Below are 26,198 nucleotides of genomic sequence, written 5' to 3'. Positions count from 1 at the left end.
TTCCACCCAGGTCAGAAAACAAATTTCATAAGAATAACTGCAAATATCTGTGAAATATCCTTGGAAGAATTTTATAGTTTTGTGACTGCTCTGAACAGCAATATTTATTTGAATGTGCCTATTTTGATCTAATAAGTGACCAAATAATCCATCTCATTATTAAATCATAACTCGTACATACACATGTATACATTTGTACATGCACCAGTAAGTATATATATTGTACCTATATGCACAACCCAATATGTGTGAAATATATATATGCACGCACATTGTAGATGTGAAAAATGAGGCAGTGACAGAGGCACATACAAAATATGCTACCTTTCCAATGAGCATGAAAAAGATAAAAGATTGAATTTGAGATTTTTCTAGACAAGAGGTGGAATTTTATTTATCCCAGGGAGTGTTTGGCTGTACTGCTGTTTCACTGTGTAACCTTGGTCAATGCCTTAATTGCTATAGGCCTTAGTTATTATATAGTTATCCAATCTATAAAATTACAGGTTGGGTTTTGAAGTTCTAACATTCTCTAATTCTGCAATGTTATTTTGCTATACAAGATATTAAGTAGTCGATTGACCTTAGCTATCTTGAAGAGAAAGTTACTACAGCTATATTTTTCTGCATTTATTTAAAGAATACTCTTCACTTATGAACAAAAATATTAGCAGAGTAGCAAATTATTTTAATGCAATCTACCTTCCATTCCAGATTTGAAATGTTACAATTCATCTTATTATGATCAGCAGGCTTTTTAAATAGTATATTCTAAAACATACTTTCCCATTAATTTTAGTAATTTTCCATCATTATATGAAAATATAAATTAGCCAATACAAATACAAATAAAGCCAATGATATATGAAGAAAATCAAGAAAAACTAGAAACACATACAAACTATTATCTGCATTGGTGGCTTCACCTATGTCCTGTGAATTTCACTTAAGCTCCTGTTGACAGACAATAATTACAGTAATATCTTAGAGGAGAGATTAGGGGATAAAGACCTATCTCTTATAATAAGCTACCTGAGGTTTTCTCCACAACCCATTGCCTCTAATCCATTATACATCTTATTTATAATTCATCTTGAATCTAGAGTGTAATTACTCAGGCATAAAATCTAATCATCAAAGCAAGAACTAAGGACAGTTTTGAAATAATACATCCCATTCTAGTAACATATGCTTTGGGTCATGAATACACAAAGCAATTCCTTTACAATATTTTCACCAAATGTAAGATATCCTAGAGACATTTGCATTTACAAGCTACTCATTTCATGTTTTTATCCAGAAATGTGGTTGCAAAGAAACAAAATTAAGTGTTGGTTACCGTTGTAAATATAGCCAGTTGTGAAGACACTTAGCCTTGCCTATTACCTGTAGGGTTATAACACTGTAGCCCTGTTCATTAAAAATGTCAGTTCTAGAAATGCCTACTTATTATAATTTATGATTTGAAGTAGAGACTTAGGCTACCTTTAGAAGTCAAATAAAGAACACAATTTCTTCACCACATTTGTTGGTGTGGGAGCCGTTGAGTTTACCGTACTTTACCTAAGCTACTCCTCACTGTTGTCTCGGTTAACACTGTTGCCTAAACTGACCTAAACTCAGGTTAGGTTGTAGGTAGAAATGGAAACTATTCAATGCTGAATATGTGGTTCTCTGCAATAAGATCATGGAAGTCAGAAATTCACAGGTGATCTCCTAATGATATTTTGCTCATTTCATCTTGTTTCCCCTTTCCATCATGTTTTAATAGGGCTTCTGGCTCACAGTTGAGTGGCTAGTGTGTACTGGATCACCACTCACAAGCCGTCAATTGGCTATCAACAATAATTTTTTAAATCTTCAAACAAAAATCCTCAAACAGTACCTATTATCAACTCATAAAACTCAAAAGACAAAATAGTGAGACTAGACTTTTTTTCTTACACATGCACATTTCTAGGGATGCTCTTTACCACTTCAGTTGCACATGGAAGACCCAAAGACTCTTTTCATATACATTAAAACATTAAAGAACATGGTATGGGTAAGTGGCATACATTGTAATTTTGTTTCCCAATGCAGTGTAGAACAATCACTGTTGCCTTTGTTTTCAGTGTATTCTAGATGACTGTATCTAAAAAATCATCTGGAATAGAGGCACCCATATTGATTTATTGTATTTCAAGCACTACACACACATCATCGCATTTAATCCTCACAACAACCCTATTAAAAAAACACACAAAACTGACCATTTTTTGAGTGCCTACTGTATCCTGCACAATGTCAAGTGCATTCCCTAATACACTTACACCAACATCGTTGAGCACATTATAATTCCCATTTTATGGGTGAGGAAATGGAAGCTCAGGCAGGTTAGGAAACCTGCCCTTTATCACACAGTTGGAAAACAGCAAAACAGCAACCTGAACCTACCTAAGTCTGTTTCAAAAAACCTAGCTACATTAATACTCAACTAGTAAGTTATACAACATCCTTAAATTGCATGTGAGGAAGCTTCAGCCCACAGCATTTAAAACCTGCATAAGTCGTATGTAGTAAGTGGTGAAACAGGAATTAAACCTAGGATTGTCTGATTGCAAAACCCATGTAAAGATACAAGATAGTGTTTTTACTGGCCACAGCACAAGTATCTATTTTTATTGTTAAACTCTGCGTTATGTAACCCGGCATCTGGAGCCCGTTGGCTCTGTACTCTCTTTGTCTCCCATTCCCTTCTTTCCTCCCTCCCACATTTTTGTGCAATTTGATTCTAACATTATGATGGGATACCATATTATGAAAACAAATTAAAGATGGAAGGAGAGCAGAAGAAAATTGAGCTCTGAATAATTTCAGCACAAGGCAAGAAGAGAACTTTGGAGAAGTTTGAGTTAGGGAAAAAAAAGGGATAAGATTAGGACAGTGTTTATGTACTTGCTTTTCTGTAATTCTTCATGTTGTTCCAGAAAGAATTTTAGACGGGACTTTAAAAAGTAGCTATTATCTTTCCTCTTTTTTTCCCAACTCAAATATAATCATTCTCATGAATTTTGCCCCAGTTGACTGACAAGAAAAACGTCTGATTTTGAAAAACATCCTCAAATATTTGAAAAATGGAAAAAATAAATACAAACAGCATCCACGAAAGGAGGAGATTAAAGAGAAATAAATATGTCTCATTCCTTTACAAAATGTGTTTGAAGTTTCTAATTCTTGTGTGGCAGAATAGTCTCTCTCTCTCTTTTTTTTTTTTTTCCCTAACTCAGAAGTTTAATCTATAAGGACACAAAATTAATCTAGAGTGTTAGAACTGTAGAAACTTCAGAAATCAACTGAGTTAATACATCTGCTCATTTGTGGGATGAGGGAACCACATCTCAACGACACCAAACGACTTGCCTGTATCCCTCAGGCAAAATGAACTAGTAAAATCAAGGCTTCCATATTCATTGATGTTGCAGTACCAGAGTGTGTACGCCCTTCAAAGACACACATTCCCAGCAGGGAATGAGGAATGTGCCAGTGACTCTCAATCCTGGCTGCTTATTAGACCCTCCTGGGAGTTTTACAACAAACCCTGGCCCTAGTCTCCACTAATTATATTAGAATCTCTGGGGGCAGAGCCAGGTATCCGTATTTAAAGCTCCTCAGACGATTCTATGTGCAGCCAGGGTTGAGAATCACATAGACAGGCCTAAAAGCTTCCACATGGGGCTTGACTTGGAGCCCAGACTTTTACCTGCACTGGAGTGCTTTTCTACTTTGTCCTACTCTTTCCAGAGAAGAGCCATAGTAATAAGAGAAACTGGGTGTAAACTTCACCTGCAGTGCTCACCTTCGGATTTCAGTCCATAACATTGAATTTCATATGATTCCTCAATGAAAAATACCGTTTCTTAATGTTATTCTTCTTCTAAGACTTTTTTTTAAACTTTTGTTTGATACGAAAAGTAGAGCTAGGAACTCTCAATTTGTGTGATTTTTAAAGACACACACACACACCCCAAGCAAATACACCAGTGAAATAACAATAATTATATAAGTATCCAAGGATGAAATCTATATAAAGCAAATCCAATTCTATTCTACGGTCAGCACACACCAGAACTGGAACAAACCATACTATGTAACATTTTTAAACACGCCTTGGATTGTTTCTTCAGTTATGCTTAAATGAATTCCTCAGCCATAATTTCCAGACCTTATTTGGTAACAATGGCAAAAATGAACCTTGATTTTCAAGAATATGAATAAACTTATTAAAATATCTTAGGTCCACTATAAGACAAAAAGGACTCAAAATATTTTGAATACTATTCCCAGTTTTATCAGCTTGCTCAAATCCAGGATATTATTAAATCTCATTAGAATTTCTTATACGCTGAGATAAAAGCAGAGAGACTCTTAAATGCTTAGTTGAAGTACTCTCACATTATCCAAATCAAAACAAACAAGGAGAGTGCTGACTATTGATCGTTTTTATTCTAAGGAGCCTCTACATACTCCACTCTGGATGACCTAGTCCTGAACCAAAAGGATGCAAAGGCATTAAGAAGTTCTTAATTCACTATTTTTTTCCCCTGCTTATTCAGCAATCACTTTTCTCATCAATGGGAGCAAAATGTCCTGTGAAAAAATTTTTACATTGCTAATATCCCTTTATAATCGTCAGTGGAATCTGGAAAACTAACTCCTATCCCTTACTCGTAAATCAAACAATGGCTAATAAATGCAGCAGCTTTGCACGCTAAGAGATCTGAGCCCAAAACACAAGACTGTTCTCATTCCCTCTTCAGAGCTATGGGCTTTCTTCCAAAGAGCCAGAGATGTTTCTTGATACATTTACATAATAAACCCGAATGAAGATGGACGTCTTGATTTTGCATATGTCAGCTTTGCTAGCAGTTTCCTGTTTGCTCTCAGATTTTTATTGCAAAATGAAAAAACTAGATCAAGGAAAGATAGATTTTACTGGTGGCCTAATATTCCCAAGACATGTAGAGCTTTTATTATTTTGAATTTCTTACTTTTATAGTCTTCAAAATATACCGATATAAATAACACGACCGTGACACTTTTTTATTTATTTAATTTTTTTCCGAGTCTCATTGGACATTTCCTAGTTACCCATCAAGCACAGTGGAAGCAGATTTTAGGTTGTCAAGGACATTGGAATTCTCTCTTTAGTCCATAAGACAATTTTATTTAAAAACAAACTTCTTTTTCAAGAAAAAGAAGACTATTTGAAGTTTGTCCAGGCTGAGTGGTATTTGCAAATGACAGCTTTCCTTTGCTAAAGTCTGATGACACAGATGCTGCGTGTATACTCTATGGACCAGGCAGAATACACATTAGGAATCAAAAGTGACATTCATTGTTTCTAAGCGGTGTTGCCTTTACCGCTGATGGGGGGAAAGAAATCCTTCTTTTTAACTACTGAAGAACCCAAGTGTTCCTAAAGAAAGATTTCCAAGTTGGCTGTCCTAATTGGCTTCGTTTTCTTTCAGGCATGCATGCCAGGATTTTATCGACTGCGTTCCGAGCCAGGTGGCCGTACCCCTGGACCAGCCCTGGGCACCTGTGTTCCATGTCAGTGTCATGGACACAGCAGCATGTGTGACCCTGAAACCTCCATATGCCAGGTATTCATCTGAGCCTTTCTTGAACAAAGCCCATGTGCTCATTTCTCTTCACACATATTCATATACTGAGTTCAGAGGTCAGCTAACCTGCAGGGGACTTAACTGAATGTGTGTGTGTGTGTGAAACAGAACGTGGGGGAAAAAATACACTTACCATATTATGCATTTTTTAAAGTAATTAAAAAGTTATAACTGGAAGAACCACTGCTCATGTCAAGAAATAGTATATTATTATCAACAGCATCGTAGTCAAATACCAGACAACACAACGATTTATTTAAAAATCACATGAGGGTTTTTTTCTGATTATAAATAAAAATAAGCTCTTCGTAAGAAATTTGGAAATCATAGAAAAGTGTTAAGGAAAAAAATAAAAGTCACCCAAAATTCAACATAAGATAAACATTTAATATTTTATGTGTTTCCCACCAATTTTATGTATGTGTTTATAAAGAAGATTTATATAACACTGTAGGTGTAGTTTTATGTTCTGCATTTTAAAAAATGTACATATCATGAGCATATTATGTTGTTAAATAGTCTCTAAAATCTTTACAATCTTTGATTTGATATCCCATAATTTAACCATTTCTTTAAAAAATTTGACTGCTCTTATTTTTTTGTTGTTATTGTGTTCCTGCTAACACCCTACTCTGTCACCCCTGGAACAATCAGGACTGTGGAGAAATTCAGGTTCCCTGTGTCACCACTTAGGGTCCCCAGACTCTAGTCCCCACGCAACTCTGGGTGTCTCCTCTGCTGAACTCATTTCCCGCCTCTCCTCAACTTCTGAAACTTTCATGGAGCCTTGTGGAACTCATGACCAGACATCAGCAAAATCCCCTACGTAATCTCCCTCTTCTTTTGAGGTCCTCTTTATTTGCTCAGACTGAAACCTGGTTTCCCAACACACTACTCCCCTGGCAGTGCTCTCAAGTGGAAGCCACTGTTTTTTCTCACACTCTTCATTCCCCTGAGCCTGAGGGTGGGGCAGTGGCCCTGCTCCTCATTGCCACTTTCAGGTCATCCTTGTTTTCTCTTCTGTAACAACACCTAGCTTTGAATCTCAGGTCTCCATCCATTTGCCCACTACACCTGCTTGTTGAAGCTATTTACTAACCCTCAGGTCACCCACCTCATTCCTTGAAGATTTTTCCTTTGTATCATTGCCGTCCACTCTAGCACCACTCCTATCATAATTCCTGGTGATTTTGATGCCCATAAAATGGACTCTTCCCATGTCTTGTCCTCACTCCATGAGCCTGTCTGAGAACTTGTCATTACCAGGAACTGAGTGCCTCTATAGTCTCAATGTCAACTATCCTCTCCTTTGACCACCGTTTCTTTTCTTTCCAGTTCACTTCTTCTTAGTACTTCAATGTCAACATTTTGTCTCATCATCGACGCTCACATCTTTATCATTCCTTATGTTTCTCATGCCCTCACTTTCTTAACCAGCTTAATATTCATGACCCTTTTTTTTTTTTTTTTTTGGCTGCGTTGGATCTTCGTTGCTGTGCACAGACTTTCTCTAGTTGCGGCGAGTGTAGACTTCTCATTGCGGTGGCTTCTCTCGTTGCAGAGCACGGGCTCCAGGCGCGTGGGCTTCAGTAGTTGCAGCACACAGGCTCAGTAGTTGTGGCTTGTAGGCTCTAGAGCACAGGCTCAGTAGTTGTGGCGCACGGGCTTAGTTACTCTGCGTCATGTGGGATCTTCCTGGACCAGGGATCAAACCCATGTCCCCTGCATTGGCAGGCGGATTCTTAAGCACTGCACCACCAGGGAAGTCCGATGACCCTTCTTTAATATCACTGCTTTGTAATGTTCATTTCTCTTATTACCACTCCTTTACTTATGTTTACTCAGTGAATTCCAACTCTGGTTAAATCCTACTCCTCCAATACCTATGTCTTCTAATCTGAATGCGGCTGTGGAAAATAGTCGACTCTGCTGACTAGTCTCACCGTATGTTCACTATCACTCACTTCAAAGGGAACCTTTGTGCTGCTCTTCCATCATGCCACGTTTCTCCAGTCCAGTGCCTCTCTCACATTCCTGCGTGATAATTTCATACCTTCTCATCCCTCTTCAAATCCCACACCCTTCCAGACCCATTTCCATCCTTACTTTCAGTTGATGGCCTTGTTTCTTCTTATTTCACTGAGAAGTTAAAAACACTCAGAAGAGAACTAACCCAAGCTCCCACTAACACATGCACCTACCTTTCTGCATCTGTGTGCAGTTACTCTGGTTTTTCCACCAATTTGGATGAACTGTTCTTGTTTGTAGAAAAGACCAACTCTGCCACCTATGCTCTAGATCCCAGCCCGCCCTCCCACTCAAGGACATCACTCTGATTCAAGGACATCACTCTGGCCATACCTATTCTCCCCTCCCTTCTGAATCACTTTTTGGTACTTCTTCTATCTTAAAAAATATAAATAAACAAACAAATAAATAAATCTCTCTTGACTCCACTTCCCCTCTTGATTTTTACCACTTCATTCCTCTCCTTTCACATAGATAAGAGTTTATACTCTTGTCTACAATTTCTCTCCTACCATTCTCCCTTGAACTACTAAAATCAGGCTTTTCCTCCACCACTGTATGCATACCAACTACTAGTGTTCAGCTCTTCATTGTACTTGATTTATCAGCAGCATTTGCTCCTCTGAATCAGCCATTCCTCTCGAAGCTTTTGTTCAGTTTTCTTTTCTGGACGTGATATTCTAGGGTTTTTCAAGCTAGGTGGCTGCTCCTTCTCAGTCCTCTTTGCTGTTTTCTCCTCATTACCTGAAATCAATATACTGGTATTCCTAGGATTCAGTCCTTGGAGCAATTTGCTTGTCTGACTACACTCATTCTCATGGAGATCTCACCCAGGCAATTACTTTCAATATCTATACTGAGATCTCACAATATTTACCATTATTTCTATGATTAAATTTTAGAGCCAACTCTTTAATCTTTCCAGAACTTATTATAATGTGGGGAGATAATTTTTCCTCAATATGTTACTTTAAAGAAACATTTATTTGTTAATATTTCCTTTTCTCCTTGACACATCATGGTATCTGAATATATACACATTTGTTTTGTTCATTTTAAGATATGTTTAAAGGATCATCTATTCTTTTCTGCTTACCTCTTATTTCCTATTATAATGTTCTGATTACCTTCATTTTATAGTACATTATAAATTCTGGTAAAGCAAGACCCTTTACTACTCTTCTTTTCCTAATTTTCTTAACTTGATGTGCTTATATATTCTTCCAAATGACATTTTGATTCACTATTTTAATCTCTTCCCAAAAAAACATTACTGGAATTTTTATTGAAAATGCATTAAACCTCTTTGTAAAGAATTGCTATCTTTACACTATTCAGCTATCCTCCCTAAACCCAGGAATGATACTCTTCTCTATTCAAACATTTTATGTCTCACAGTTTTTAATATTATCCATATGGGCTATGCATTTGTTATGTTAAAATTATTGCCATTTATCTTACATTTTCTTTTTAATGGTGAGCATTACATTTTTTTGTTTCAGTGTATTTATTATCTGGTCATTACTGGTAAATATTGACAAAATATATTTTTTACATGTGTTTGATATCCAGCCACTTTTTTTCTAGTTCTAGAAGTTTCTTGCTTGATTCTTTTGGTTATTTTTATATTTACAACAATAATATTTGCAATAACTATAATTGTGTCTTCCTTGCCAGAGCTATGTCTAGTATAATAATTTCATTTTTTGCATTGATTACGTCTCCCAAAAGATGTTAAATAGGAGGGTAGTCAGCTTCCTATCTTATTCCTGATTTTAATACGAAAGCCTCAGGTCTTTCACCACAAAGTATGATGCTGGTGATTAGTTTAAGGTAAATATTTTTTATCGTGTTAAGAAAACTTCTTTTTATTCCTGACTTCTTAAAGATATCTTCTTTCAATCAAGACAGAATATGGAAATTTATCATATGCTTATTTGTGAGGACTGGAGTGGAGGTGAAGGTCTTACCCATCCTTGAATTCTTGAAATAATCATGATTTGGTTTAAGTGTAGCATTTTTTTCACCAATCTATTGGCTTGTAAAATTGAATAGATAATTTCAAGGAGGTGGTTAACTTATGCATTCTTAAGTGAGAATTAAATGCATTTTTCTTTCTTATGCAGTCATTGCTGGAATTTTTAATAGTAATGTCACTCCATATGAATAATTTAGAAGCATTCACAAAATATACAGTTTAATTTCATTTTTATTTAGGATAAAAAGTTGCTGTCATTATATTGTCCTGTTTTGACCAATAGGCTATTATATCTATTTTTGTGCCTTAAGGATCCTTATTAGAGGTCTATTTTCTGAGATATCCCTAGATGAAGTAAAAAATAAATACATAGGTGCATCAAACATGCACAGGTAGTATAAATTGCTGTGCTCTGAATTTTTATATTTTCCTTCAGGGAACTTATAACTTCTGAATTTAGACAACTTTGTTTATCTTTGAAACAGCCCCATGAGGCAAATAGAAAATAGCTATTATTACTCCGATGCTATAACTGAGGCAACTGAAGCATACTGATTTCTTTACTATTTGTACTGTGTTTGCCAGTTTAATATCATATCCACTACACAGTGCAATGCCCTCTATGTCGGTATAGTGGTTATAAGCATGACTCGGGTCAGACTGCCTTGATTCAAATCCTGGCTTCATCCATTTCGGGCTGTGTGGGCCTAGTCAATTTATTTAGCCTCAGTGGTGTCTTAATTTCCTCATTTATAAAATGAGGATAAGAATAGTACCTACTCATAGGGTTTTTCTATGGATTCAGTGAAATACTAGATAAAATGCTTAGAACATTAATTAGCACATGATAAGCTCTATAGTAGAAGTGATAGCTATGATGATTGATGATGATAAAGATGATCATTACCATACCTGTTAGCCACTATTTATAGTCTAAGAACCAATCAGATGATAAATAATCAAAAATTAATGTAAAAACCTCTGTTATATCCAGCGCTATACTAGATTTTCTCACTTTTTTTTTCTTTTTTCTTTATTCCTTTCTTCAAAAATAAGGGGTAGAGAAGAAACAAAACTATAGAAAACTTCACAGGCTAAGCATTTCAACTGTTAAATAAAACCCACATCATTTTGTAACTCTTCTCTTCATAATTCTTCATGACACTTACAAGAGAGCTGTTGCTTCTTTGTAGGTGCTAATAAATCCTACACATAGTCATGTTATTACCAATAGCTCAGTGACCATTACCCCTCAAGGAAAATTTTCTTCAGAATGGAGGAGTAAAACCTACATGATATTGAACCCCAAGCCAGAAGGGGGAGAAGAGGTAGGTGAATTAATACTAATCAGAACACACACACACACACAGTCACATAGATAGATAGATAGAGTTTTCAGAGTTTATATAACACACACATCTATGCCTATATTTATTTATAAACATATATATTCTCATTTAATTATCACTATAGCTCTATAGTCAATATTATTTCTCCTATATTTTACGTGGGAAAATTGAAGTCCCAGCTAGTGCAAATAACTTCTCAAGACCAAATAGTTTGTGAAAATATTATTTTCACTCTATCACAATTCTTATTTTAAAATGAAAAGGATAAAATAAATCTCTATCATTGATCTGCCCTGTTGTCTGTAACACTGTCAATATCTGTGGTTAATCAATTAGCTATATCCTCAGTAAATAATCTCATAACTGTAATCTACTGTATTTAAGGTGTTTTATAAACCTTATCTTATTTAATCTATCTGACCTCTTACCAAGATAGGAATTATTAGCATTTCATTATAACTGAAAATTAATCCTAAAAAAATTTAACTTACAGAGCCTTGGCTAAAAAGCATTAGACTCGGGTTTCAAATCCACTGCAGAATGGTACCTGGAGATTGTGAGAGAGAGTAATCACACTTTTAGCTGATTAAATGAGTTTGATTTGAAGGTCCAGGTGAATTATACCCTAGAATACTGATAGAATCTGCAGTGTGATTAAGAGCCATCTATGAAAAATATTTGAAAAATCATGAAAATATGAAATTTGTCACAGGATGGAAAGCAGTGAAATGTCATTCCAGGTTTTATAAAGGAAAGTATTGTAGAATATAAGAAACAGATTGATTTCAATCTCCAGTGAAGCATAAGCAGTGCTTATTAGGAATCAGAATAGGTTCCCTCAAAATAAAACATATCAAACTAATTGCTAGAGTTACTATGTATATAATATCTGAGAATCTAGGTCCCTGAATCTCGGTATAATTTCAAATTCATCAGACAGTGTGATAAATCATATGTCAAATTTAGTAAAAATGGTAACAGCTACCATGTGTCCAACCTTATATATGTACCAGAACCAGGGCTTGCCACTGTAGATAGATCTTTTCTCATTTATTCTTACAGCAAATTTATGAGACAGACAGGATTATTCCTTCTAATACAGTTGATGAACTGATGCTGAGAGAAATTATATAATTTGCTTAAGTCATAAGCCTATAAGGGTTAGATCTATGGTTCAAACTCTGGTTTGTTTAAATAGGCATTTGATAGAATGTTTCATTATATCCTCACAAACATGGTTGAAAATATGGGCCAAGTGGTAATCAGTTAGCAGAAGTTAGAAGTTGCTGAACAGCATGACCTCGAATAAGTTCTAGAGATGTCTCCAATGATGAGGCATAGGGTTTGTGCTTGACCCTGTCATGTTCAAAATCTTTATCAGTGATTTGCATGAGATCTATCAAATATTCAGATGACGTAAAGCTAGAAGTTTTACCTACTGTGTTGAATGGTGGTCAAGAATCAAAAAGAGCCTGGCAGGTGGAACTCTGAGCTACAATTAACGAGATGAAATTAATAGCATAGGTTTTGAACTTAGGTAGGCTCAATTGTTTATTCATTCTTGAGGCATTTGTTAATAAGTATTTCCAAAGTTCAGGCACTGTGGTGGGTGCTGGGAGAATAATGATGAGGAATGTGTGAACTTTGCCCTCTAGGAGTTTATATTCTAGTGTTTAAGAGAAAGAACAAAAGAAATGACACATAGTAGCAACTTCTGTGAAATAGGAGTTCTTACTTGACTACAGATTCATTTGTACAAGATCAAGATCAAGGAAGGAAGTACGTTAAATATATTTGCAAAATTAATAATCTGTATTTTAAGAGAAATTCTGAGTAACCAGAGTTGTTAGCTGTTTAGCTTGGGAAAAAAAGGTATTTAGATTGAAAAAAGATTTAGGAAATAATAGTGTTCTTTAGATATTTGAGGACTTTCCCCAGGAAATGGGAATTAGACTTAATCTGCATAGCTTCAGAAGGCAGAATTTGGATCACTGACTAAAAATTAGAGTGAAACAAGTTTTCATTCAGCATAAGGAAAAACTTTATAGCTTGTAGTTATACAAGACGAAAAGGGCTGCCTTATAAGAATCCGTGCATTTAATAATACATCAAGGAATGTGTAGAGGCATCCCTATAATGAAAGAAGGTTAAGTAATTTCTCACCTTAGTTTTAAGATACCAAATATAAATATAATATTCATTTGATCTAGTGGAAAGAATATATACCACCAGTTTTCCCATGTACAAAAAACAAAAACAAAAACAAATGCCATATATTCTAATCTACTATTGAAAAGATAGTAGCACATATTAATCTTGAGATCATTAAACTTCTCATTAGGCATCTAAAAATATAAAAATTTTTCCTAAAGATTAATTTCTATACAAGGAAATATTATGTCCACTATTTCAGAGCAGACAGGAAAGTCATACGAAAGGTCGATGTCAAAAAGTTTCAAAAATAGCATCATGGTTTATGTGCTGTGTTTGTGGACCTAACAGGGACATTTGATTCCGTTAACCAAGTTTAGTATGTCAGCAACCCTGTGAAAGATTGACTGTCCAAAGAAAGTTAAAATATTTGCTTTCTCTGTGAAGAAATTATACAGAGTTGTAGGTATAAAAGAGGCAAACCAGATTTTTCAATCTCTGTATTTTTAGTAATGATTAGCATGATTTTTTGTTTTGATTCAGTTACCGATGTTATAGGAGGTTACATAAAATAACTCATGCAGTTAGTTTTTTTACAAAGGCAAAAGCTGACAATTATTGTTCTAGATTCCATGTATTTTGGGGCACATGTTCATTTCTATAACTATAAAGTATGTTCTTAAAACACTCCCCAGTTGACATTTATTCATCATTTGGCACCTTGCTGAATGATTTGAGACTGCAATTCATAGATAATTATTTTATCTTGGAACCATTATCGCTCACCATGCTACTGTTAAATATGGAATGGCTATTTTATTGCTAAAATACAGTGGTTCCTTTGGATGATTGAATGAGAGAGGATTATGGTACTTAAATCAATATCCAAATACGACAAACCCTCTTTCCCTGCTAACCACCTTTCTGCAAAGTCATCAGACTTGAAGCTTGGCCTTTTTCGTCTTAAGAAGCCTGACCAGTTTCCTCTATAATACCTAGAACATGCATTCATTTATGCAGTCGTTCAAAATAGTCATTGAATGTCAACATATTTCAGTCACTGTGTTGAGCTAGACGGAGCATTTAGCCCAGACTTGGGGCATCAGGGAATGTTTATTAGAGAAAGCAACAGTGAAAATGAGAGCTGAATGAATAGGTGTTAGCCAGGTAAGAGGAGGAAAAACATTCCAGAACAAGGGATTTGCATATGAAAAGTCCTAGAGGTAAGAGAGAGCACTGCATAATTTGAGAATTCCAGATGGTCGCATATGGGTTTAGCATAGAGTGCAAAGTTTGCAGTGGCTAGGCAGAAGGCTGGAGGGGTAAACAGAAGCCAGATTATAACGGTCTTCCTTGCCATGCCAGAGAGATGATGGTGACCACAAATGAAATGGGAAATGCAGGAGTATTAGCAGGTTTTAAAAGAGATGAGCTTGATTTTTGACATCTCAAATTCAAATGCTTTTGCATTATGCAATAAGACCTAGCTAAGAAGCAATTAGAAACATAAGTCTGGAACTCATTAGAGATAGATATCTAGGCAGAATATATAAAATTTAGAGTTTGGGGTACATAGAAGATAGCTGAAGTTCTAGTAATGGTTAAAATCACCAAGGTAAAAAAATGTAGGAAAGAAAAGAGATAAGAGCCAAAATTAGAATCAAGGACCCCAATCTTACTCAACAGAAAGGGGAAGAAGAATCCATGAAAGAGGGTTAGAAAGAGTAGCCATAGGGGTAGGAAAACAATCAACATACTGTACTATTAAAGAACCCATAGGAAGAGAAAATTTCGAAGAAAGAGTGACCAGAAATATCAGCTGCTGCAGATAATTCATATATCATGAAGAGTGATTATTGTCAGTAAATTTTGATTTAGCAACAAAGATCTTATGCATGAGTCTGGACTTATCTTTCAATGGTGAAATCAGAAGCCTGTTTGGGGGAGGGGAAGAGATAAGTTAGGAGTCTGGAATTAACATGTACACACTACTATATATAAAATAGATAAACAACAAGGACCTACTGTATAGCGCAGGGAACTATACTCAATATCTTGTAATAACCTATAATGGAAAAGAATATATATATACATTTATATATATATATATAGAGAGAGAGCCTGTTTAAAGAATGAAGAGGTGAAAGGGAGATGAGGAAGTAGAGACCAGCAATGTAAACAATGCTTTTAGAAAGCCTATCAAACAAACATAGGATGGAAGTTGTCCAGAAACCCCAGAAATTTTTTTAAAATAAGAAAAGCTTGACCAACCTCAACTGTCAATGGAAATAAGCTATCAAAGAAGGAGAAAATGCAGGTGCTGGAGGAAATGGGAGACAGGAGGGCCTTCTTCCTAAACCAGAGTTTAGGAAGAGAGCAGCTTTAGACAGAGAACAACACACCACTTCTTGTGAACAGAACTAAATGTCGAAGGGATGGAAAGTAATGCAGACAAGACGGTGTGTTGTTTGGCAGGAAGCTAAGGGAACACCCAATGAGGGCTTCCTTTTCCCTGAAAATAGAGGGCTAACATCTGCTGAGAGTGAGGTGGGGAATTAGAAGATTTGAGATTTGCATCCTATCATATAGAAAACTGGATCCATTTAAGAGTGAATTATAAAATCTATCTGTAAGTAACACAATGTATTTTCAAATATAGCACCAAAGAATGAAAAAAAAAACCCACAGTATTCTAAAATTCATTGTGATAATGGCATGGTTTCTCTCCAGAGAGTAACACAAACATAAAAAGAGTCAGAGGAAGAGACTTCAGTTACTGTTTGTGGTGAATGACCACACATACCATACCAAACACTGGCCATTAGACAACACATGAAAAATAAATATGTTCTTCTAGATTAATTGAATAAAGCAGAGAGCCCAGCATATGGGAAATTTACTGTAGAGCCCACAGGTGGCTATGTGGTTCCAGCTGAGCTGATCAGGAGATGGGTTCACTAGCATATATATACATTTATTTTGTTACTGACATTTTTGCTTCTTAACCTTTTAAAAAATACTATTTATAAGAAATTACCCTTCTGACCATTCCAAATGTGGTTTTATAAAATCAAGCTAAAATCCAACTCTAAATTCCTTCTATTTCTTCCTTTTTCTCAACTCCTAAAGTCAACTGTCCCATTTCCACTAAATTCCACATTTCTTATTTGCCATGTTTCTTATTTGCCATTTTTAAAAATTTTTCCAAAAGTGGAAATAAATTCTTATAGGTTAGAATGTTATTTTACCTTTTCCCTCATTTGATTCCTCCCGGTGCCTTTCTCAGTACCTGACTTGTAGCTCTTCCTAAGTCCATATTGCGTGAATAATTGCTAAATATATTGTTAAATAAAATTCCACTTTGTGAGAATTTTAATTTCAAAACTGTTTACACAATATTCTGAAACTGTTCTCATTTTCTTATAGAAGTGTCTTAAAGCATATTACCCAAGTGCCTCTTACTATGCAAACATAAAAAGAAAATATTGACTTGAGATCCCTGGTTTTAGGTTGGGTCCTCTCTATCTATAAAGAATGATCAACATTTGGCAAGAATTAGATGAATAACATTCTTAATGTGGTAACTAGGCTGACTTTTTTTTTTTTTTGCTATTTCTGCCTCTTAAAATATTTATGTTTTCCACCTTGGTTTGGTTTCAAAAAGTCCACTGATGGGTATGCACCAAAACCCCAGGACTTTTAGCACTTTTTTAACACCTTGTAGAGAAGAAACATAAATAGCCAGATGATACAATAAATTTTAGAAACTTGTGAAGTCTATTCCCCAGATTAGAGTAAGAGAAAAATTAATGCAGAGATTGATGTAGGGAAAAGAGAACAGAAACTCTTGTCAGTATAGCTACAACAGCCCAGTATTCATTTCTCAAATCAGAGAGCTTCTTTAAAAATATGTATCAATATGTTTAAGAACTGAGTTCTCTCTCAATGATGTGTGTGTGCACATGCGCATGTGTGTTCACAGGAGCACACAAACTCGAAGGTGGGGAGCTGTATGATAAATTACATTCCTTCATTAATTTAAAAACAAACATCCCTCTTCCTTTACAGAATTGTCAACATCACACTGCTGGTGACTTCTGTGAACGATGTGTTCTTGGATATTATGGCATTGTCAAGGGATTGCCAGATGACTGTCAGCAATGTGCTTGCCCTCTGATTTCTTCCAGCAACAAGTAAGATTGTGAAATATTACCATGTTTCCCAATCAGTAACACCATCTGTGTAGCACATGGGCTTTCTATGACTTGGCTATTCTTTTCATGTAGACAAAAATCTCAATTTAAGATAGATTTTTTAAACAACATAAAAACATGACAAAAGTGAGCACATAATACTCTATGGTTCATTTTTCTTTTAAAACTCTGTCCCAAATAAATAATGCTTATTAATTAAAATGTAAATACCAATATTAACTTATATTTATGAAATAAATAATATATGTACAAATGTGCATAATTTTATAAATTTTTAGAAAGGTCTAGTGTTTGCATATAGTTCTGCCATAAATTCAGCTATGAAGGATTGTGTGATGCATATTATATAAATTTTTTAGCTGTTTCCATTCATTTTATGTGTTTAATTCATGATTGGTAAAGAATTATCAAGGAAATAATTGAAAAATAATGTTGTTAAAGCAGGGTGACTTATTGTTATGCTCCAGAGTAAGTCAGTATCTCCCAGAATCACAACCCCCTTTCTGTTAAGATAGTCTGAGCTTGGTACCATGGAAACACAGCCATAAGGGGAAACAAACGCTGGCATATTTTATTTTAGTGCTGTCAGAACATTCTGCACTGTTTATGTATTGATGAAAACCCCTAGGTGTTTTCACCTACCTTTTTGCTAAGGCTATCTATACTTTCTGCTAAGTGATTTATAGACATCAATCTCTACATTGTAGGGCATATTTTCTCTAAGAATTTGCTTTTGAAAAGAATGTAGGGCACTTTGTTCAGAATTAGAATCCTGGACACCTTATCTTCAGTGTATAAGAAGCACAAAGCAACTCAGATGAAGAGCTATTTCCACCTATACTCACTAAGTTTCTTTTTCCATCTCTGGCTTTGTTTACATTTTGAAAACATTTGCACATAATTGTCTCCCTTTCTTCTGTAAGCACCTCTTTTCGGTTGAACAGAGTCACAAGTTTTGCATAGGGTCTCAAATGTAAATTTTTAGGTAAGTGGGATATTGATGAGGATAAAATACATGATCTTATTGTTCATCCAAGCACCAAGTGGTAGGTGTATGAAAAATATCATTTTCCTTTCCCTAATCTACCTCTGATGACCAGATTTTGAACAAGAGAATGTTGTTTATTGTTTATTAAAATGTAAATGATCTGGATTAGAAAAATTCAATAATTAATTAAAAATTTCCTGTTGGGCGGACTATAGCAAAAGCTCCAGGAGATATAAAAAAGAAGCATAACATCTCTTGGAGAGGCTCACGGTAAAATGGGTGTCTTCAGAGAGGTCAACTGAGATATAAAGAGAATTCAAGGCACAAAGTACCACAGTTGGCTGTGGAAACTTCAAGAACATATTTAAAGAAGTAGGAGTATTTATAATTAATTTTAGATGTATTTAAATTATTAAATTTACAGTGGATTGAAGGGTTTTTACTGGTAGAGATAGTAGAAAATTTAAGGAGCAGAAGCTTAGCAGCAGAAAACACAAGTCATGTTTAAGAACTGTTAAGAGTTTGGAGCATGGGTTCAAATAGAATTTCATAATTACGGAAGACAATGAATGAGAGAATGGAGGCCATACTGTAGAAATCCGTGAATACCAGTCTAAGAAGTTGCTATGTAATTTTCTATGTAATGAGGAAACACTACAAATCTTTATTAAAAAAAAAATTAATGTGCTGAGAGCCACACTTTAGGAAGACTATTATGATGGAATTGAGTATAATGAATTGAAACAGGAAAATAAGAAAAGCAAAGAGACTGATTAAAAAGCTATTGCACTAGCTTAGGCAAAAGATAATTAGAACCTGAAAGTAGGTAATAGCAACAAGAATAGAGACAAGGGGATGGATGTGAGAAAATTGTTGAATGCAGCTCTACAGGGTTGATAACTAATTAGATATGACAGGTTTAGGCAAAGCAGGATTTGAAGCCAGGAATTTGGAGCCAGGTTGACCCCTAAAATGGTGGGGTCATTAACTGAAATAGAAACCAGGAGAGAGCTGCTATAGAAGAAAGACAATTTATGTTTCAAATAAGTTAAATTGATATGAAAGGTCTATCTGAATGGAAATATGCAAATAGCCACAAGAAATTAAAACCTGAAAATTGGGAGGGCAGATGAAGGAAGAGATACGTTAGTAAATGAATTATAGATAAGATTCCCCAGGGTCATGTTACTCAACGGGAGCACATGGAAAGAAGGAAAGACAAGACTACGTACACTAGAGAAGTCAGAAGAGAAAGAAGAGCCAAGACAAGAGCTGTGAGGGAGGCAACGGAACTGAGGCCACACTGCCACTGACACAGTGAGAGAAAGGAGCAGCAACGAATGAGCATTGGATGCTGCTCTCCCAAGGGAGACTAAGTACATACAGTGGCAATTAACTGTGCAGGTCCCTGATGGATTTTGACAATCAATAGTGGAAGCAGACATTAAGTCACATGGGTGTGAGTATACAGCTCTAAGAAATTTGAAGAAGGGAAAGAAAGAATACTACCTTGATTGATTAGCAGGATCAACAAAAAAGTGTTTTCATATTTGTTTCATTTTTGTTTTATATGATTTATGTAATTTAAGTATATTTTTATGCAAAGGACAATGTAAGAAGCAAGTATGAAATCAAAGTGGCTAGTTCAATGGCTTTCAAACTTTATTGATTGCAACCACTTTAAGAAAACCTTTTTTTACTCATAAGCTAGAACACAAAAAATGTGTGTGTGGATATCTATCTATCTGGCTAGCTAGCTAGCTATACATATATAATATATACTGTAACTTTTATTCAATTTTATTTTCTTGCATTATTAGAAGAAACTTTAGTCAAAACCCACTAAAGTGATTTCATGACCCCCTAAGGTCATCACATAAAGTTTGGAACATTAATTAACAAAGTAAAGACCTATGTATGATGAGAAGAGAAGCACTTCTCCCTGAGATAAGAAAAAAAGATCCTGAAACATAGATGAAGGAGGCTGAGATGTCCCTCTTCATAGATGGGGGATGGTAAGTGGTTACTAACTCACCCACATATTAGTTCAAGTCTCCAATATCTCTTACCAAAACAAATACAATAAACTTTTAACCATTGTGACAGTACAGCGTTGCTCACATACCCTCAAGGGTTTTCCACTGCCTACCAAGGAAAGCTCAGATATTTTAGCAGAGTATTAGAAACCCTCTGCAATCTGACCCCTCTTTCCAGGCTCAATGCCCTCTCCTCCCTTCTACAATGAGGCCAAGTTTGAGTTTTTCGGAGTTTTTTTTCTCCAAATGTGTTCAGCAGTTTCTGCCAGACAGAGAAAGAAAAAGCTTCATGGTTTCACTTTTGGGTGTAATCTAAAAACGAACAAACTCATGGAAACAGTGTACAGCGGTCGTTGCCAGGGAGCAGGGAACAGGAGAGATTTGGAGAGGGTGGTAAAAGGGTGCAAACTTTCAGTTATAAAATGAATAAGGTCTAAGGATCTAATATATAACATAGTGACCACAGTTGATAATACATTATTGTATAATGGATACTTACTAGGAGAGTAGAACTTGTGAATTCTCACACACAAAAAAGGTAAATATATGAAGTGATAGATGTGTTAATTATCTAGATGGTGGGAATCCTTTCACATCATACACGTATATCAAATCATCACGTGTACACTTTAAATATATTACAATTTTATTTGCCAGTTATACTTTAATAAAGCTGAAAAAACACAAATAGATATATAATGTAGTATCAGATAGTGAAAGTGCCACCAGGAAAAAAATAGGGCAGCCTCAGTGAATTTGGAGTGAATGGGGTACCCTTTTAGATAGGGTGCTTGATGAAGATCTTCACAAACACATACAGATGAGGCTTGTTCAGAGCCTTGAATGAAGTAATGGAGAGAGTCACCTGACTATCTGGAGGAAGAGCAGCCCAGCCAGAGGAAAAAGTAAGTGCACTGGCCTGGAGACAGGCCATGCGTAGTAGACAGCAAGGATCCAGGGCAGCTGGAGCAGAGTGAATGGGGACAGGGGAAGGGTGACAGGAGGTGGAGTCAGGGAAGCTCCAGTGAGTAACTAAATGTCCTGAAGGCTAAAAGTCTGCCAATGGCAAGAGGTGGCTTAGAACAGGATAATGCAATGAATTAATTATGGTAACACCAGCAGCATTTGCAGATAGAATACCTGTGGAATGTGAGAGAAGGGCGACAAAGATGACTCTGGTTTATGGCAGAGCAAATGGAAGCAAAGTAAGCAAAGTATGGCCATTGACAGAGACAGGGAAAATGATAGAATGGTTAGAGGTATTTTTTGGAGGACGGGAGCTCAGTTTTAGATCTGTTAGGATAGATGCAATATTTAGAGCCTTTTAATACTGAATGAGATCATTTAGGGGAGAAAGGACAGGACAGGATAGGAGAAACCTGAAGACTGAACTGTGAAGCATATTAAGAGATCAAGGACATGATGTAGATCCAGCAAAGGAGACTGAAAAGGAACAATCAGTGAACTGGGATAAGGGGGTGGGATCCCGGAAGCCAATTCATTTCAGTAGACTCCACAGGGGATGACACAGAGTAGCAGACTCTATATCTCAGAAATTCTGTTGAAGCAACCTTGGAATTAACAAATCTAAGGGAATGTAAAAGATGGCCTTCAAGAGGAAAAACAGTCAGATTTCTGAGTGGTCCTGCAGACAGTATGAAAATTGAGAGGAGATGAGGAATTTGGGAGCGTAAAGAATAAACTCTAACCTCAAGTAAGGTGTAACTCCTACTTCCTCTTTCATAAATCCTTATATGTGATGTAAGGAAAAATTTTAGTCCACCGTAATGTCATAATTCAAAAAAGTTTATATCTACTATCCAAGGAGAATTACAACATTCCTGCATAGTAATTGAGACAGATATGTTACTATAAAGGAATATAATTTAATTATGTTGGCTCTGTAGAGTTTCACTTGAATGTTTAAAAATCTGTTTCCAAGTGCCTATATATGTATATGAGTTTGTGTGTGCATGTGTGTGTGTGCGCACGCAGATGAACTCAGCATCAAGCTGAGTTAAAAGAGCTAGAAGCTTGCAAGAATGTGTCAATTATGTATTTGTGGGTCTATTTTTGTGAAGGCAAAAAAAATAATTTGTTGAATAATGAGGTTGTGAGTAGTTGATCAGTTTGTTCACATGTTTTGCAAAGGTTAGAGTTTATTACTCATTCATGTACTATTGATTTAATGCATTAGAAGGCAATTGAAATAGTGTCCTAATGGCACCTGACCAATAGGAGTTGCAGCTCTGGTCTATATACTTTATTGCTTTTTCAGCATCAACTGCTTTTGCAGACCAACAAAAAGGAAAATGGTGTTTGCAGCATTACCATTTTGCAACAAATACATGTGCATGTGTCTTTTCTTCCTAAATTTCCAGTGCACCATGCATTTTGTCCAGTGGGAATGAAGCACTACTTGTATTTGAGAGAAGTTTGTAACAATACAAAACTACGTTTTAGCATAGTTTAGTTTTCAAATCTTGTCTAGTATTTCTTTTGTGGGGTAAGGTGATCAAGAATCCTGGAGCAAGGCTGACTGGCCGTGGTCTATCAGTGTTGTAGTGAAAACAGGGCATGTTATATGAGACCTACTTACTAGAAGAGATTATAAAATTGTCAGAAAATCGTATTCATTTTCAAGATTTCCATTCTTCTTTCCTCACGCTAGATCACATTATTTTGTGTTTAAAGTAAAATGTGGTTTGAAATCTGTATATAAATTTAAAAAGGCACTCTTTTATTTTAAGTGAAACATCTATTCACACATCATGCATTGAAATGCCAGTGGCAATTTGGGCTTTTTAGAAAAAAAATTATATAGCTTTTATGTCCCCATTTTTTTAACCCAAAAGATATTCAATAATACTTATTCTACTATCTGACATATATGCAGGAATTCTCATCGTGTTTTTCTTTTGATTCATGAAAAATAGTACACTTTTTCTGGGTGTTTAATATTTTCCTGTTTGTCGCATAATTATTAAAATTTCAAAGTTTTAACATGGTCAGTGAGATGCATTGTTAATTCATCAAAAAACAACCATCTTTATTTGTTGACTATTATTAGTAGTACTTAGTTGTGATAGCCTACCCTTGAATAGAAACTTACAAATATGCCATTTCTAACCATCAAAAAACAGTTCCAATCATCTACTTAATAGATAGAATTACTTAAATTTATAAAATAAGTAAGTCAAAAGATTTTTTGTAATCTTTCTTTTCTGATTCAGTTTCAGCCCTTCTTGTGTCATGGAAGGCCTGGATGATTACCGCTGCACAGCTTGCCCACGAGAATACGAAGGCCAGTACTGCGAACGGTAGGAACAGTCATGATACATGGAGAGCAGTGATATGCATAGAGCTCATATAATAAAAGATCATAGTAGAAAAGTATTCATTATTTTTATGTCATTATTTTCATATTCTCTAGTAGCTTATATGCTTTCAAAAGTATTTTTATATCTTTAGACTTTATCCAAAGAAAGTTGTTTACTTCCATCTATTTCGACTTTTTCTAAGATTCCAAATTATTTCACAATTATCTAATTTATATTTTAGCATATATATATGTATATACTCCAACATAGATTAGAGAGGGAGAGAGAGACAGAGGGAGGGAGCATTTACAAGAACAAATAAATCAATTTCCAAAAGCTTATCTGTAGTTAACAGTAATAAAAAGCTGGCCACACATAATTCTCATTTTAATTCGCTGGAAATTGTTGGCTAGCACTAACTGCATGCACATCGCTGTTCTGAGCACTCTGGCACTACATCAGCAAGTATACACATAATTCAGAATATAAATGGTATCAGGAATTCTTAATTAAAACAACCAAACATTAAAGTGTTATTTGGTTCTCCTTTTCAACACGCAAACAATAGTATTTAAATGCCTCCTCTCACCATATTTTTTACAAATTCTGATAATGCTTGTATGTAGTCATTAAATTGAATGCTAACATGTAATACAAATGGTAAGTTAAGAAACAGAATTCCAGACTGACTGTCTAGGAAGGTTGTAATTTATATTTTTCTGGATGCATATTTTCTGTAAGATCAGTATCTTGGATACTCAAGCTTATCACCACCATTTTTAGTAGGTTTTTATTCTTTCTAAGGTAACAGAGAGCAACTGATATTAACTATTAACATTAAACACACATGATAATTTTAGTATAATTGATAATAGTATAAAGTTCTATAAAGACCCATGGACATAGCTGAGCTCCACAAACTTTGCTGGGTCTCATTTATAACATCAGAATAGCTGATACTCTACCTACTTTCCACTGACATTACGAAGATCAGGTAAATAGAGGATACCCTGCCTGAGTACCTACATAGAAGTCTCCTCTCCCATAGGAGAGGCAAAAAAGCCTGAGAATTTCCCCCCCACGCCTTCCTCCAGTGGCCCAGACCTAATGGCTCGCTAGTGTGGGAGTACAAAAGTCCAGCTCCTTTGCCCAAAAGCTGAACAGATCTTGAGATGTTATTTATGCTCCAGAGCTTTCCATAGACTTAAGCTAAGACTGGGACCTCACCTGGAATCACACCATCGCCTGGATCCTTTCTTTTCCATTTCCTGCTTCACCCACTCCTTTGCTGGATTCTTCTAGGAGCACTTCCTTAAATCACGAATCTCTTTGCAAATATAAACCAATATTAATTTTATCATCATCAATTTAAGAATCTTCTTTTAATATAACCAGCAATGGTTGTGTTAATAATGGAAATAAATAGGTAACTAAATAATTAAACATGTTTTATAAATTCCAATTCTGTTTCGATAAGTTTGCAAAATATATTTCTAAATAATTCTGTATGTGGTAACTTTAAACACAATATCCACTGCTTGCATATATATATATATAAAACAGTACATTCACAATTTCCATGCCAACAGAGATTTGTAACAATTAGGTAACTAAAAGCAGTACGAAATCCAAAAACATTTCCGTTTGTTGTGGAGATATATACATCATTTGAATATGTATATTTTAATGTCAGCCAGTGTGCTTTAGTGTTCATGCTTAGGCTAATATTCATTTCATGCCTTTGTAAACACCAGTAGGATGACGACTAAAACATCCCTGGACGCCAAGGGGATTAGCTGCCATAATTTATGAAAAAATGTTTGATACTATAGCTACATTTGTAAATTGGAGTTTCTACTATCTATAAAAGCATTTATATAGAAAAGACTGGAAGGGTACACTGAAATGACAATTATTGGCATAAGGCAGAGTGATTATAGAAAAATTACTTTTTTAATATCCATAAATGTTTAATCAATAAGAGGTGACAGTTTATGTAGCATAGAGATGAGCAGGGTCATACACTATCAAATGGGAATGGCTTGAATTGTTTTTGCGGTTCTCAAATGTTGTTACAGCTCCACATTCATCATCTCTAACATATAAATGATCAGGTTATAGTTTCCTGAAAAATTGCTTTTATTCAGCTAAATTAATCCAAAGGTCTTGCTTAAATTTTTATTGTAACCTTCCAAATAAATTTGTTTCACTTCTGAGAGCTTCTTAAATCATTTAAATCACCTTATGACCTGCCCAAACTCATCAGCTCAGGTCTAAAACTGCTTAAATGTCTTGAGTGTCGCTGTATTGTAGAACCCCCTACCCATGCTTTGTCTTCATTACTCTTGTAAAACTCTTTGAACATTTAATCATTCTGAACCTGCTTAGAATTGAATTCTTTCACCTGAAAATGTTAAGAAACAATTTTTAATAGTACATAGGAAATAAAATATTAAAACCATAAATGT

The 26,198-nt window shown here is 35.3% G+C and overlaps 1 protein-coding gene across 7 annotated transcripts in view; it reads left to right on the top strand.

The window, feature by feature from the left end:
- LAMA2 (laminin subunit alpha 2) overlaps positions 1-26,198 on the top strand; it is a 603,913-nt gene that overhangs the window by 424,210 nt on the left and 153,505 nt on the right. For all 7 annotated transcript variants that reach the window (XM_036871358.1, XM_036871360.1, XM_036871357.1 and 4 more), the window contains 3 exons: positions 5,511-5,645; positions 17,241-17,365; positions 23,644-23,730. In XM_036871358.1, the coding sequence (XP_036727253.1) occupies positions 5,511-5,645; positions 17,241-17,365; positions 23,644-23,730 (347 nt within the window). The remainder of the gene's footprint in view (positions 1-5,510; positions 5,646-17,240; positions 17,366-23,643; positions 23,731-26,198) is intronic.

The sequence above is a fragment of the Balaenoptera musculus genome, chromosome 12, assembly GCF_009873245.2.
Source record: "Balaenoptera musculus isolate JJ_BM4_2016_0621 chromosome 12, mBalMus1.pri.v3, whole genome shotgun sequence".
Taxonomy (NCBI): Eukaryota; Metazoa; Chordata; class Mammalia; order Artiodactyla; family Balaenopteridae; genus Balaenoptera; species Balaenoptera musculus.
The sequence above is the reverse complement of the archived record's forward strand: the minus strand, read 5'-3'. Positions and strand labels throughout refer to the sequence as shown.